The sequence below is a fragment of the Heterodontus francisci genome, unplaced genomic scaffold, assembly GCF_036365525.1.
Source record: "Heterodontus francisci isolate sHetFra1 unplaced genomic scaffold, sHetFra1.hap1 HAP1_SCAFFOLD_480, whole genome shotgun sequence".
NCBI lineage: Eukaryota > Metazoa > Chordata > Chondrichthyes > Heterodontiformes > Heterodontidae > Heterodontus > Heterodontus francisci.
In genome coordinates, this window is record NW_027141172.1 from 905379 (window position 1) to 920239 (window position 14861).

The following is a 14861-nucleotide window of genomic DNA, read 5'->3' on the forward strand; positions in this document are numbered from 1 at the left end:
CACACAGACCGTCAGAGAGAGACACAGAGACCGTCAGAGAGAGAGACACAGAGACCGTCAGAGACACACACACACAGGCTATCAGAGACACACAGACCGTCAGAGAGAGAGACACAGACCGTCAGAGAGAGACACAGAGACCGTCAGAGAGACACACACAGGCTATCAGAGACACACAGACCGTCAGAGAGAGACACAGAGACAGTCAGAGAGACACAGACAAAGACTGTCAGAGAGACACAGTCAGAGAGAGACACACACACACACAGGCTATCAGAGACACACAGACCGTCAGAGAGAGAGACACAGACCGTCAGAGAGAGACACAGAGACCGTCAGAGAGAGACACAGAGACCGTCAGAGAGAGACACAGAGACCGTCAGAGAGACACACACACACACAGGCTATCAGAGACACACAGACCATCAGAGAGAGAGACACAGACCGTCAGAGAGAGACACAGAGACCGTCAGAGAGAGACACACACACACACAGGCTATCAGAGACACACAGACCGTCAGAGAGAGAGACACAGAGACAGTCAGAGAGAGACACAGAGACCGTCAGAGAGAGACACAGAGACCGTCAGAGAGAGAGAGACACACACACAGGCTATCAGAGACACATAGACCGTCAGAGAGAGAGACACAGACCATCAGAGAGAGACACAGAGACAGTCAGAGAGACACAGACAAAGACTGTCAGAGAGACACAGACAGTCAGAGAGACACAGACAGTCAGAGAGACACAGACAGTCAGAGAGAGACAGACAGTCAGAGAGAGACAGACAGTCAGAGAGAGACACACACACACACACAGGCTATCAGAGACACACAGACCGTCAGAAAGAGAGACACAGACCGTCAGAGAGAGACACAGAGACAGTCAGAGAGACACAGACAGTCAGAGAGAGACACAGAGACAGTCAGAGGGACACAGACAAAGACTGTCAGAGACATGCACAGACTTGTCAGAGACACCCACAGAGTCAGAGAGACACAGACAGTCAGAGAGACACAGAGACAGGCTGTCAGAGAGAGTCACACAGAGACTGTCAGAGAGACACAGACAGTCAGAGAGACACAGAATGTAGAAACATAGAAAATAGGAGCAGGAGTAGGCCATTTGGCCCTTCCAGCCTGCACCACCATTCATTATGATCATGGCTGATCATCCAACTCACTAACCTTTTCTGGCTTTCGCCTCGTATCCTTTGATCCCTTTAGATCCAAGAGCTATATCTAATTCCTTTTTGAAAACATTCAATGTTTTGGCCTCAACTGCTTTCTGTGGTAGCGAATTCCACAGGCTCACCACTCTCTGGGTGAAGAAATTTCTCATCTCAGTGTCAGAGAGAGACACACAGACTGTCAGAGAGACACACAGACAGACTGTCAGAGAGACACACAGACAGACTGTCAGAGAGACACACAGACAGACTGTCAGAGAGACACACACAGACTGTCAGAGGGACACACAGACAGACTGTCAGAGACACACACACAGACTGTCAGAGGGACACACAGACAGACTGTCAGAGAGACACACACACAGACTGTCAGAGAGACACACACACCACACAGACCGACAGAGAGATACACACGGGCCATCAGAGAGAGAGAGAGAAACACACATACAGACCGACAGAGAGACACATACACAGACAGACTGACGGAGAGAGACACATACACAGACAGACTGACGGAGAGAGAGACATACAGAGTCTCAGATACAGACACACAGTTAGCTTCTCTCACAGACAATTAGAGGTTCTGATTTCCGAAATAGAAATTACAACACAGAAACAGGCCATTCAGCCTCTCCATTCCGTGTTAGGATTTATCCTCCACACGAGCATAAAATCCTAATCACATTTATCTGCCCTGTTTCCATCCTCCTTTCCTTCCTCCCCCTCTCCAGTCTTGAATATCAACACAGTTTCTGCCTCAACCACTAATTCTGGAAGTGAATGCCACAGCTTCACAACTCTCTCCTGCTCTGTCCTCAATCACTTCCATTTAATCTTCTATCTCTGGCCTCTCGTTGTCGACCCTCAATTACTGGAAATCATCTGCTTCTATCCACCTGTCCCATCCTTTCACCATTTTAAACACTTCATCACATCACCACATACAATCACACTGAAAAACTCTCAAACTCCTTCTCTTCCGAATTTTATTTCCCCAGGCAGCAACCTAACCACGACCCCAATTCCCGATCCGGACCCCATTTCCTCAGACCAGGAAGCACTCGACTGACTGTCTCTAAAATCAACACCGATCCCTGACCCCAAACCGTGACCCTGATCCCAATTGACTACCCAAAATCCCCCTCCCCTGAGTCGCATTCTGCCAGGCTCTCACTCACTTCTCCTTCTTCCTGAGCAGGCCCTGTGTCTCCTCCAGTTTGACTTGGATTTTCTCCACACGATCATCGGCTTCTTTCGACGCACAATCCAACTTCTTCTCCAGCAGACTCAGACGCACACTGGCCTCACTCAGCTCCTCGCCCTAGGAGACAGGCATTTCAGCACGTGTTCACATAAACCTTCCCCCAACACTTGCTGAGTTTTCTCCTCATTGCCCCCCCCCACCTCATCCTCCTGAATCATCCCCTCATGCCCCCACTCTGTTTGCCTCGACTCTCCTTAGCAACCACCCGCCTCACTGTCTGTCCGTCAATCGCCTCGTTCCCAACTCCTTAACGCCCACTTGTCTCATTCCCTCCTCATTGTCATTTAGGGCACAGAGGGAGGCCATTTGGCCCATCCAGCTCTCTGCTGAGCAATCCAGTCAGTCCCACTCCCTTGCTCGATCCCTGTAGCCCTACAAGTTTATTTCCTCCAAGTAGCCATCCAATTTCCTTTTGAAATCATTGACTATCTCTGCCTCGACCACCCTCATGGACAGCGAGTTCCAGGTCGTTACATTCATTGCGTTAAAAAGTTCTTCCTCACATTCCCCCTGCATCTTTTGCCCAAAACCTTCACTCTGTGTTGCCTAGTCCTTGTACCATCAGATAATGAGAACAGTTTTTCCTTGTCTAACTTGTCTAAACCTGTCATAATCTTATACGCTTCTATTAAATCTCCTCTCAATCTCCTTTGCTCCAGGGAGAACAACCCCAGCTTATCCAACCTAACCTGGTAACTAAAATCCTCCATCCCTGGAACCATTCTGGTAAATCTCCTCTGCTCTATCTCAAGGACCCTCACATCCTTCCTGAAGTGTGGTGACCAGAACTGGATGCAATATTCCAGTTGTGGCCTAACCAGAGCTTTATAAAGGTTCAGCAGAACTTCCCTGCTTTTGTACTCAATACCTCTGTTTATGAATCCCAAGATCCCAGATGTTTTACTAACCACTCTCTCAATATGTCCTGCCACCTTCAAAGATTGATGCACATGAACCCCCAGGTCCCTCTGTTCCTGCACACTCTTTAGAACTGTAACATTAAGTATATTTTGCCTCTCCCTGTTCCTTCTGCCAAAATGCATCACCTCACACTTGTCAGTATTAAATTCCATCTGTCACCTCTCTGCCCATTCTGCTAGCCTATCTATGTGTTGTTGCAGGTGGTTCATATCATCCTCACTTTTTGCCGCACCTCCGTGTTTGGTATCATTGGCAAATTTTGAGATTCTAATCTGTATTCCAAGATCCAAGTCACTTATATATAGCAAAAAAAAAAAGCAGGGTCCCAGCACTGACCCTGGGGGAACACCACTATCTACCATCCTCCAGTCTGAAAAACAACCATTTATTCTAACTCGCTGTTTTTGGTCGTTGTCAATTTTTTATCCAATTGGACACTGACCCTCCTATTCCATGAGCCTCAGTTTTGTTAACCAGCCTTTTATGTGATACTTTGTCAAAGACTTTCTTAAAATATATATAAACAACATCCACCACATTCCCTTCATCAAAAAATTCGATTAGATTAGACAAGCATGATCTCTTTTACAAATCCGTGCTAACTATCCTTAATTAACTCAAACCTCTCCAAGCGTTGGTTGATATTTTCCCTGATTATTGTTTCTAAAACCTTACCCACCACTGATGTTAAACTAACTGGCCTGTAGTTACTAGGATTGTCCTTTTGCCCTTTCTTCAATAAGGGTGTCACATTTGACACTCTCCAATCCACTGGCACCTCCCCAATATCCAGGGAAGATTGGTAGATTATGACAAGCCCTTTCGCTATCTCCATCCCCACTTCCTTTAGCAATTTGGGATACAAGCCATCTGGACCAGGTGACTTATCCATTCTAAACATAGCCTCATTCCCCCATTGCCCCCTCGCCTCAATACCTCATCGACACCCCTGCCTCATTCCCTCCTCAGCGAATGCCTTCGCCTCCTCACTTCCTCGTCGACCCGCGTCGCCTCCTCCCCTCCTCGTCGGCCCCCCTCGCCTCCTCCCCTTCGTTGGCCTCCCTCGCCTCCTCGTCGGCCCCCCTCGCCTCCTCCCCTCTTCGTCGGCCCCCCTCGCCTCCTCCCCTCCTCGTCGGCCCCCCTCTCGTCTCTTCACCTCATCAATCCTCCTCGCCACCTCCCCTCCTGATCGACTCCCCACTCCTCCTGCCCTCATTGACCCCTCCCCGCCTAATCGACCCACCTTGCCTCCTCCCCTCATTTTCCCTCACCTTGCCTAGACCCCTCAGTTTCACCCCCTCATCTCCTGCTCCCCCAGTCCTCTCCTTTATGCCCCTGTCTTGTCCCCTCCTCAACTTCCACTCCGCACCCCATCACCTCATCCCCTTCTCCATGCCCCCACCCATCCTCTCTGTGACACCTCCCTTTCCCCTCTGCTCCTCATCTTCCCCACACATCTTCTTGATCCCCTCCCCCGGCCTGTTCTTACCCCATCCCTTCTCCACCCTTAATCTCTTCCCTCAGCCCCATACACTCGCGTCCCCTCCCTTGCCCCAACCCCTCCCTTCACACCACCTCCACCCCCTCGTCTCCTCGTCCCGGACAGAATCACAGAATTGTTACAGCACAGGAAGCGGCCATTCGGCCCATCATGTCTGCACCGGCTCGCCTCATGAGCATTTCACCTAGTGCTACTCCCCTGCCTTTTCCCCCAAACCTTCTTCCTTTTTATATAACTGTCTCATTCCCTTTTGAATGCTTCAATTGAATCTGCCTCCACCACGTTCTCAGGCAGCGCATTCCAGACCTTAACCACTCATTGTGTGAAAAAGTTTTTCCTCATGTCACTTTTGCTTCTCTTACCAAATACTTTAAATCTGTGCCCTCTCACTCTCGATCCTTTCACGAGTGGGAACAGTTTCTCTCTATCTTCTCTGTCCAGACCCCTCATGATTTTGAAAACCTCTATCAAATCACCTCTCAGCCTTCTCTTCTCCAAGGAAAACAGTCCTAACTTCTCCAATCTATCTTCATAACTGAAATTCCTCATCCCTGGAACCATTCTCGTGAATCTTTTCTGTACTTTCTCCAATGCTCTCACGTCTTTCCTCAAGCGCGGCGCCCAGAACTGGACACAATACTCCAGCTGAGGCCGAACTAGTGTCTTATACAAGTTCAACATAACTTCCTTGCTCTTGTACTCTACGCCTCTATTAATAAAGCCCAGGATACTGTATGCTTTATTAACTGCAATCTCAACCTGTCCTGCCACCTTCAGTGACTTATGCACAGATACACCAAGTCTCTGTACTCCTGCACCCCCTTTAGAATTGTACCCTTTATTTTATATTGTCTCTCCATGCTCTTCCTACCAAAATGAATCACCTCACATTTCTCTGCATTGAACTTCATCTGCCACCTGTCTGCCCATTCTACCAACTTGTCTATGTCCTTTTGAAGTTCTACACTATCCTGCTCACAGTTCACAATGCTTCCATGTTTTGTATCATCTGCAAACTTTGAAATTGTGCCCTGTACACCAAGGTCTAGGGTCATTAATATATATACTGTCCTACTGATACTTGATCCACTTGGCCCACCTCATTGCCAAGAACCAGGTCGAGCAGTGTTTGCACTTTCATTGTGCCAGAAACATACTGTTGTAGAAAAGTTTCCTGAACACACTCTAGGAACTCTGGCCCCTCTCTGCACTTTACCAGTCTACATTTGGATAATTAATGTCTCTCATTATAACTACCCAATAATTTTTGCACCTCTCTGGAACTTCCTTGCAAATTTGTTCCTCAACGTCCTTCCCACTAGCTGGTGGTCTATAGACAACACCGAGCAATGTAACTGCACATTTTTTGTTCCTGAGCTTGAGACAAATTGATTCAGTCCTCAGCCCCTCTGGGACATCCTTTTTCTCCAGCACTCCACTGCTCTCCTTGATCAATACCGCCACCCCTCCCCCTTTTCTCCCTTTCCTATCCTCCAGTCAACCACTCCACGCCTCCCCCCCCAATGCCCCGCGCCTCCCCCCCCAATGCCCCGCGCCTCCCCCCCCTCAATGCCCCGCGCCTCCCCCCCCTCAATGCCCCGCGCCTCCCCCCCCTCAATGCCCCGCGCCTCCCCCCAACATTGCCCCACGCCTCCCCCCAACATTGCCCCACGCCTCCCCCCAACATTGCCCCACGCCTCCCCCCACAATGCCCCACGCCTCCCCCCACAATGCCCCACGCCTCCCCCCACAATGCCCCACGCCTCCCCCCACAATGCCCCACGCCTCCCCCCACAATGCCCCACGCCTCCCCCCACAATGCCCCACGCCTCCCCCCACAATGCCCCACGCCTCCCCCCACAATGCCCCACGCCTCCCCCCACAATGCCCCACGCCTCCCCCCTCAATGCCCCACGCCTCCCCCCCAACATTGCCCCATGTCCCCCCTCCTGCTCCTCCCCACCTTACCTTGATCTTCAGGGATTTCTTCAGCTCTTTGATGACCGTTTCTCTATCCTCCAGTTTGAGTCCCAGTCCCTCAGCGTCTGTGATCTCTGCTCGAAGGGCAGCAGCTCTCAGCTCAACTGGAGGTGGCGGCTGGAAATGCAGTCAAGGGTTAAAGTTCACACAGGAAAACAGCATTCAACTTGGAATATGGGGCAGGAAGTGGTGGGGAGCAGTAAGACTCAGCCGCTCATGGTGTTATTATCTGATAAGGAGAGGTGGGCGGGGGGGATGAGGGAGGGGGTGAGAAGGGATTGAGGGAGAGGGGGTGAGAAGGGGGTTGAGGGAGAGGGGGTGAGAAGGGGGTTGAGGGAGAGGGGGTGAGAAGGGGGTTGAGGGAGAGGGGGTGAGAAGGGGGTTGAGGGAGAGGGGGTGAGAAGGGGGTTGAGGGAGAGGGGGTGAGAAGGAGGGTGAGGGAAAGGGGGTGGGCAGGGGGATGAGGGAAAGGGAGGTGGGCAGAGGGGTGAGGGAAAGGGAGGTGGGCAGGGGGGTGAGGGAAAGGGAGGTGGGCAGGGGAGTGAGAGAGTGGGTAGGGGAACCCCCTGCACTCAACAACCCCCTCTGCTCCCAGTCTCCCCCACGCCCCATGTAACAATCGCCCCTCCCGAAACACTGTGCCCAGGACCAAGCCCTCACAGTCCCCATACCCAGTGATCATCCCCTCCCCAACAGCACTCCTACACAGAGGCTGTCACTCAGGGCCAGTGCTTCTTACCTTCATCAGCAGCTTCTCAGAGTCATACTCTCCCTCCTGCATGGCTGTGGCCATCTTGTTCATTGTTATGATGATAAGATTACAGGATTGTCGAAGACACTCATACGGACTTGTTGCCAGAGATCCATATACCTAGGAACCAGATCCCATCAAAAACAATTAATGTTTATTAAATACTGGAAAAACTGCAAGGTGTTGGAAAAAGGTGAACAAAAAAACAAGGTACAGAATAAAGCTCCCTTTACACATTCCAATCAAACACAAAATGGAATTGTTTAAATAGCATTGATAATGTTTGAACATATAGTCCAATCATTTCAGTCGCAGAACATCACTGCAGGAGTTCCTCAGGCTAGTGTCCTAGAATGGGCGGCACAGTGGCGCAGTGGTTAGCACCGCAGCCTCACAGCTCTAGCGACCCGGGTTCTATTCTGGGTACTGCCTGTGTGGAGTTCGCAAGTTCTCCCTGTGTCTGCGTGGGGTTCCTCCGGGTGCTCCGGTTTCCTCCCACATGCCAAAGACTTGCAGGTTGATAGGTAAATTGGCCATTAGCAATTGCCCCTAGTATAGGTAGGTGGAAGGGAAATATAGGGACAGGTGGGGATGTGGTAGGAATATGGGATTAGTGTAGGATTAGTATAAATGGGTGGTTGATGGTCAGCACAGACTCGGTAGGCCGAAGGGCCTGTTTCAGTGCTGTATCTCTAAATAAAAAAAAAACAACCATCTTCAGCTGCTTCATCAATGACCTTCCTTCAATCATAAGGTCAGAAGTGGGGATGTTCGCTGATGATTGCACAATGTTCAGGACCAGTCACAACTCCTCAGATACTGAAGCAGTCCATGTCCATATGCAACAAGACCTGGACAACATCCAGGCTTGGGCTGACAAGTAGCAAGTAACACACGAGTGCCAGGCAATGACCATCTGCAATAAGGGAGAATTTAACCATCTCCCCTTGACATTCAATGGCATTAGCATCGCTGAATCCCCCACTATCAACATCCTGGGGGTTACGATTGACCAGAAACTGAACTGGACCAGCCACATAAATAAAATGGCTCTAAGAGCAGGTCAGAGGCTGGGAATTCTGCGGCGAGTAACTCACCTCCTGAGTCCCCAAAGCCTGTCCACCATCTACAAGGCACAAGGCAGAAGTGTGATGGAATACTCTCCACTTGTCTAGATGGGTGCAGCTGCAACTTCACTCAGGAAGCTCGACACCATCCAGGACAAAGCAGTCTGCTTGATTGGCACCCCATCTTTCATTGCAGCAGCTTTTTCGGGAGCAGAGTGTGAGCGAGTGAGCAGCTGGGAAGGTCAGTTTGAAAGTAAATTTAATTTCCTTTTGTTTTTCGGCGGAGGCCAGGGGGCTTCTGGGTAAGTAAAACACTATATATTTGGGCGGTTTAAAATAACTTTCCTTTCATTGCAGCAGCTTTTTTGGGAGCAGAGTGTGAGCGAGTGAGCAGCTGGGAAATTCAGTTTGAAAGTAAATTTAATTTCCTTTTGTTTTTCGGCGGAGGCCAGGGGGCTGCTGGGTAAGTAAAACACTATATATTTGGGCGGTTTCTGAACCCGAGACACCACACTTGTCGTGTCTCCCACCCGCCCTCCTCCTCTAACCAAAAAAAAAGGACTCGGTGGGGTGTTTATAAGGTAAGGCTTTTTCGATTTCTCTGGTTTTATTGTGATTGGTAAAAACTTTTCGTTCCTTTTTCATTTAACTAAGTTAAGCTTAAGATTAAAAATGGCAGGAGATCTCAGACCCGTGTCATGCTCCTCTTGCTCAATGTGGGAGCTCAGAGACATGGCTGATGTCCCTGACTCCTTCACGTGCAGGAAGTGTGTCCAACTGCAGCTCTTGTTAGACCGCATGACGGCTCTCGAGCTGCGGATGGACTCACTTTGGAGCATGCGCGATGCTGAGGAGGTCGTGGATAGCACGTTTAGTGAATTGGTCACACCGCAGATTAGGATTGCTGAGGGAGAAAGGGAATGGGTGACCAAAAGGCAGAGAAAGAGCAGGAAGACAGCGCAGGAGTCCCCTGTGGTCATCTCCCTCCAAAACAAGTATACCGTTTTGGATACTGTTGAGGGAGATGGCTCACCAGGGGAAGGCAGCAGTAGCCAGGTCCATGGCACCGTGGCTGGCTCTGCTGTTCAGAAGGGCGGGAAAAAGAGTGGAAGGGCTATAGTCGTAGGGGATTCGATTGTAAGGGGAGTAGATAGGCAGTTCTGTGGTCGAAAACGAGGCTCCCGAATGGTATGTTGCCTCCCAGGTGCACGGGTCAGGGATGTCTCAGATCGGCTGCAGAACATTCAAAAGGGGGAGGGTGAACAGCCAGTTGTCAGAGTTTAGGGAGTTAGGAGCCAAGTTAAAAAGTAGGACCTCAGAGGTAGTAATCTCAGGATTACCAGTGCCACGTGATAGTCAGAGTAAAAATGAAAGAATAGTCAGGATGAATGCGAGGCTTGAGAGATGGTGCAGGAGGGAGGGGTTCAGATTTTTGGGACATTGGGACCGGTTCTGGGGGAGGTGGGACTATTACAAATTGGACGGTCTACACCTGGGCCGGACTGGAACCAATGTCCTTGGAGGTGCTTTTGCTAAGGCTGTGGGGGAGGGTTTAAACTAATGTGGCAGGGGGATGGGAACCAATTGAGGTCAGTTGACAGTAAGGAGGTAGTAACAAAAGCCCGTAAGGAACTAGATAATGAAGTCAGTGTGACTAAGGGGAAGAGCAGGCAGGGAGCAGATGATGAATATAAAGGGACTGGTGGTCTGAGGTGCATTTGTTTTAATGCAAGAAGTGTAGTAGGTAAGGCAGATGAACTTAGGGCTTGGATTAGTACCTGGGAGTATGATGTTATTGCTATTACTGAGACTTGGTTGAGGGAAGGGCATGATTGGCAATGAAATATCCCAGGATATCGATGCTTCAGGCGGGATAGAGAGGGAGGTAAAAGGGGTGGAGGAGTTGCATTACTGGTCAAAGAGGATATCACAGCTGTGCTGAAGGAGGGCACTATGGAGGACTCGAGCAGTGAGGCAATATGGACAGAACTCAGAAATAGGAAGGGTGCGGTAACAATGTTGGGGCTGTACTACAGGCCTCCCAACAGCGAGCGTGAGATAGAGGTACAAATATGTAAACAGATTATGGAAAGATGTAGGAGCAACAGGGTGGTGGTGATAGGAGATTTTAATTTTCCCAACATTGACTGGGATTCGCTTAGTGTTAGAGGTCCAGATGGAGCAGAATTTGTAAGGAGCATCCAGGAGGTTTTTCTAGAGCAGTATGTAAATAGTCCAACTCGGGAAGGGGCCATACTGGACCTGGTGTTGGGGAATGAGCCCGGCCAGGTTGTTGAAGTTTCAGTAGGGGACTACTTTGGGAATAGTGATCACAATTCCGTAAGCTTTAAAATACTCATGGACAAAGACGAGAGTGGTCCGAAAGGAAGAGTGCTAAATTGGGGGAAGGCCAACTATACCAAAATTCGGCAGGAGCTGGGAAATGTAGATTGGGAGCAGCTGTTTGAAGGTAAATCCACATGTGATATGTGGGAGGCTTTTAAAGAGAGGTTGATTAGCGCGCAGGAGAGACATGTTCCTGTGAAAATGAGGGATAGAAATGGCAAGATTAGGGAACCATGGATGACAGGTGAAATTGTGAGACTAGCTAAGAGGAAAAAGGAAGCATACATAAGGTCTAGGCGGCTGATGAAAGACGAAGCTTTGAAAGAATATCGGGAATGTAGGACCAATCTGAAACGAGGAATTAAGAGGGCTAAAAGGGGTCATGAAATATCTTTAGCAAACAGGGTTAAGGAAAATCCCAAAGCCTTTTATTCATATATAAGGAGAAAGAGGGTAACTAGAGAAAGGATTGGCCCACTAAAGGACAAAGGAGGAATGTTATGCTTGGACTCAGAGAAAATGGGTGAGATTCTAAACGAGTACTTTGCATCGGTATTCACCGAGGAGAGGGACATGACGGATGTTGAGGTTAGGAACAGATGTTTGATTACTCTAGGTCAAGTCGGCATAAGGAGGGAGGAAGTGTTGGGTATTCTAAAGGGCATTAAGGTGGACAAGTCCCCAGGTCCGGATGGGATCTATCCCAGGTTACTGAGGGAAGCGAGAGAGGAAATAGCTGGGGCCTTAACAGATATCTTTGCAGCATCCTTAAACACGGGTGAGGTCCCGGAGGACTGGAGAATTGCTAATGTTGTCCCCTTGTTTAAGAAGGGTAGCAGGGATAATCCAGGTAATTATAGACCGGTGAGCCTGACGTCAGTGGTAGGGAAGCTGCTGGAGAAGATACTGAGGGATAGGATCTATTCCCATTTGGAAGAATATGGGCTCATCAGTGATAGGCAACATGGTTTTGTGCAGGGAAGGTCATGTCTTACCAACTTAATAGAATTCTTTGAGGAAGTGACAAAGTTGATTGATGAGGGAAGGGCTGTCGATGTCATATACATGGACTTCAGTAAGGCGTTTGATAAGGTTCCCCATGGCAGGCTGATGGAGAAAGTGAAGGCGCTTGGGGTCCAAGGTGTACTAGCGAGATGGATAAAGAACTGGCTGGGCAACAGGAGACAGAGAGTAGCAGTGGAAGGGAGTTTCTCAAAATGGAGACATGTGACCAGTGGTGTTCCACAGGGATCCGTGCTGGGACCAGTGTTGTTTGTAATATACATTAATGATTTGGAGGAAAGTATAGGTGGACTGATTAGTGAAGGGGACTGTCAGAGAATACAGCAGAATATAGATAGATTGGAGAGTTGGTCAGAGAAATGGCAGATGGAGTTCCATCAGGGCAAATGCGAGGCGATGCATTTTGGAAGATCCAATTCAAGAGTGAACTATACAGTAAATGGAAAAGTCCTGGGGAAAATTGATGTTCAGAGAGATTTGGGTGTTCAGGTCCACTGTTCCCTGAAGGTGGCAACGCAGGTAAATAGAGTGGTCAAGAAGGCATACGGCATGCTTTCCTTCATCGGACAGGGCATTGAGTACAAGAGTTGGCAGGTCATGTTACAGTTGTATAGGACTTTGGTTCGGCCACATTTGGAATACTGCGTACAGTTCTGGTCGCCACATTATCAAAAGGATGTGGATGCTTTGGAGAGGGTGCAGAGGAGGTTCACCAGGATGTTGCCTGGTATGGAGGGCGCTAGCTATGAAGAGAGGTTGAGTAGATTAGGATTATTTTCATTAGAAAGACGGAGGTTGAGGGGGGACCTGATTGAGGTGTACAAAATCATGAGAGGTATAGACAGGGTGGATAGCAAGAGGCTTTTTCCCAGAGCGGGGGTTTCAATTACTAGAGGACACGAGTTCAAAGTGAAAGGGGAAAGTTTAGGGGGGATATGCGTGGAAAGTTCTTTACGCAGAGGGTGGTGGGCACCTGGAACGCATTGCCAGCGGAGGTGGTAGATGCGGGCACGATGGAGTCTTTTAAGATGTATCTAGACAGATACATGAATGGGCAGGAAGAAAAGAGATACAGAACCTTAGAAAATAGGCGACATGTTTAGAGAGAGGATCTGGATCGGCGCAGGCTTGGAGGGCCGAAGGGCCTGTTCCTGTGCTGTAATTATCTTTGTTCTTTGTTCTTTGTTATCCACAAACATCCACTCCCTCCACCACTGACACACAGTGGCAGCAGTGTGTACCATCTACAAGATGCACTGCAGCAACTCACCAAAACTCCTTCGACAGCACCTTCCAAACCCACGACCTCCACCACCTAGAAGGACAAGGGCAGCAGATGCACGGGAACACCACCACCTGCAAGTTCCCCTCCAAGTCACACACCATCCTGACTTGGAACTATATCGCCGTTCCTTCACTGTCGCTAGGTCAAAATCCTGGAACTCCCTTCCTAACAGCACTGTGGGTATACTGACCTCACATGGACTGCAGTGGTTCAAGAAGGCAGCTCACCACCACCTTCTGAAGGGCAATTTAGGGATGGGCAATAAATGTTGGCCTAGCCAGCAACACCAACATCCCTTGAACAAATTAAAAAAAAGAAAAATGCCATTTGGGTTAGATCAAAATGCATTGGGCTTTCGGGTGCCCCACGCATTTAAGGGTGATTAAGGGGATGGGACAGTGCTATGTGAGCCCCTAGCCTTTTTCTTAAAGAGTTGAATAGAGTCAGAGCTAATTCACTTAGACTGGATGCAAGCTCATGTATTCCTACTTTCAAAATAGGGGATAAAGTAAAAGGGTGAGATGGCCAAATCTCAAGCCCGATGGATGTCAAGGAGCCGACAGGGTAAGATAAGGTAGAAAAGGAAAGCTCATGTCCGACACCGAGAACTCAATACTACAGAAAGCAGAGAGGAGTAGAGAAAGTGGAGGGGTGAAATCAAAAAGGAAATTAGGAAAGCAAAGAGAGGGCATGAAAGAATATTGGCAAACAAAATCAAGGTGAACCCAAAGATGTTTTATCAATGCATTAAGAGTAAGAGGATAACTAAGGAGAGTAGGGCCCATAAAAGACCAAAAAGATAATCTGTGTAGGAGCGGAAGATATTGGAATTGTTCTTAATGAATACTTTGTGTCTGTCTTCACAAAAGAGGGGGAAGATGCAGATATTGTAGTTAAAGAGGAGAAGTGTGAAGTATTGGATGTGATAAACATAGGGAGAGAGGAAGTATTAATGAGATTAGCATCCTTGAAAGTTGCTAAATAACCAGGGCCGGATGAAATGTATCCTAGGCTGTTAAAAAAAGTGAGAGAGGAAATAGCAGAGGGTCGGACCATCATTTTCCAGTCCTCACTGGATACAGGTGTGATGCCGGAGGACTGGAGAACTGCTCACGTAGTACCTCTGTTTAAAAAGGGAGTGAGGGATAGACCGAATAATTACAGACCAGTCAGTCTAACCTCAGGAGTGGGAAAATTATTGGAATCTATTCTGAGAGACAGGATAAACTGTCACTTAGAAAGGCACAGATTAATCAAGGATAGTCAGCATGGATTTGTTAAGGGAAGACTTGGTCAAAGAGGATATCACAGCTGTGCTGAAGGAAGGCACTATGGAGGATTCGAGCTGTGAGGCAATATGGGCAGAACTCAGAAATAGGAAGGGTGCGGTAACAATGTTGGGGCTGTACTACAGGCCTCCCAACAGCGAGCGTGAGATAGAGGTACAAATATGTAAACAGATTATGGAAAGATGTAGGAGCAACAGGGTGGTGGTGATAGGAGATTTTAATTTTCCCAACATTGACTGGGATTC

The 14861-nt window shown here is 48.8% G+C and overlaps 2 protein-coding genes across 5 annotated transcripts in view; both read right to left on the reverse strand.

The window, feature by feature from the left end:
• LOC137362383 (dynactin subunit 1-like) overlaps nt 1-2347 on the reverse strand; it is a 50144-nt gene extending 47797 nt beyond the window's left edge. Inside the window, exon 1 of the mRNA XM_068026793.1 lies at nt 2196-2347. Coding sequence (XP_067882894.1) covers nt 2196-2347 — 152 coding nt within the window. The remainder of the gene's footprint in view (nt 1-2195) is intronic.
• A 16-nt stretch (nt 2348-2363) lies between these two features.
• The window catches only part of LOC137362377 (dynactin subunit 1-like), a 212827-nt gene continuing 200329 nt past the window's right edge, over nt 2364-14861 (reverse strand). For all 4 annotated transcript variants that reach the window (XM_068026785.1, XM_068026784.1, XM_068026783.1 and 1 more), the window contains 3 exons: nt 7595-7726; nt 6844-6972; nt 2364-2510 (listed from right to left, as the gene is read on the reverse strand). In XM_068026785.1, the coding sequence (XP_067882886.1) occupies nt 2364-2510; nt 6844-6972; nt 7595-7726 (408 nt within the window). The remainder of the gene's footprint in view (nt 2511-6843; nt 6973-7594; nt 7727-14861) is intronic.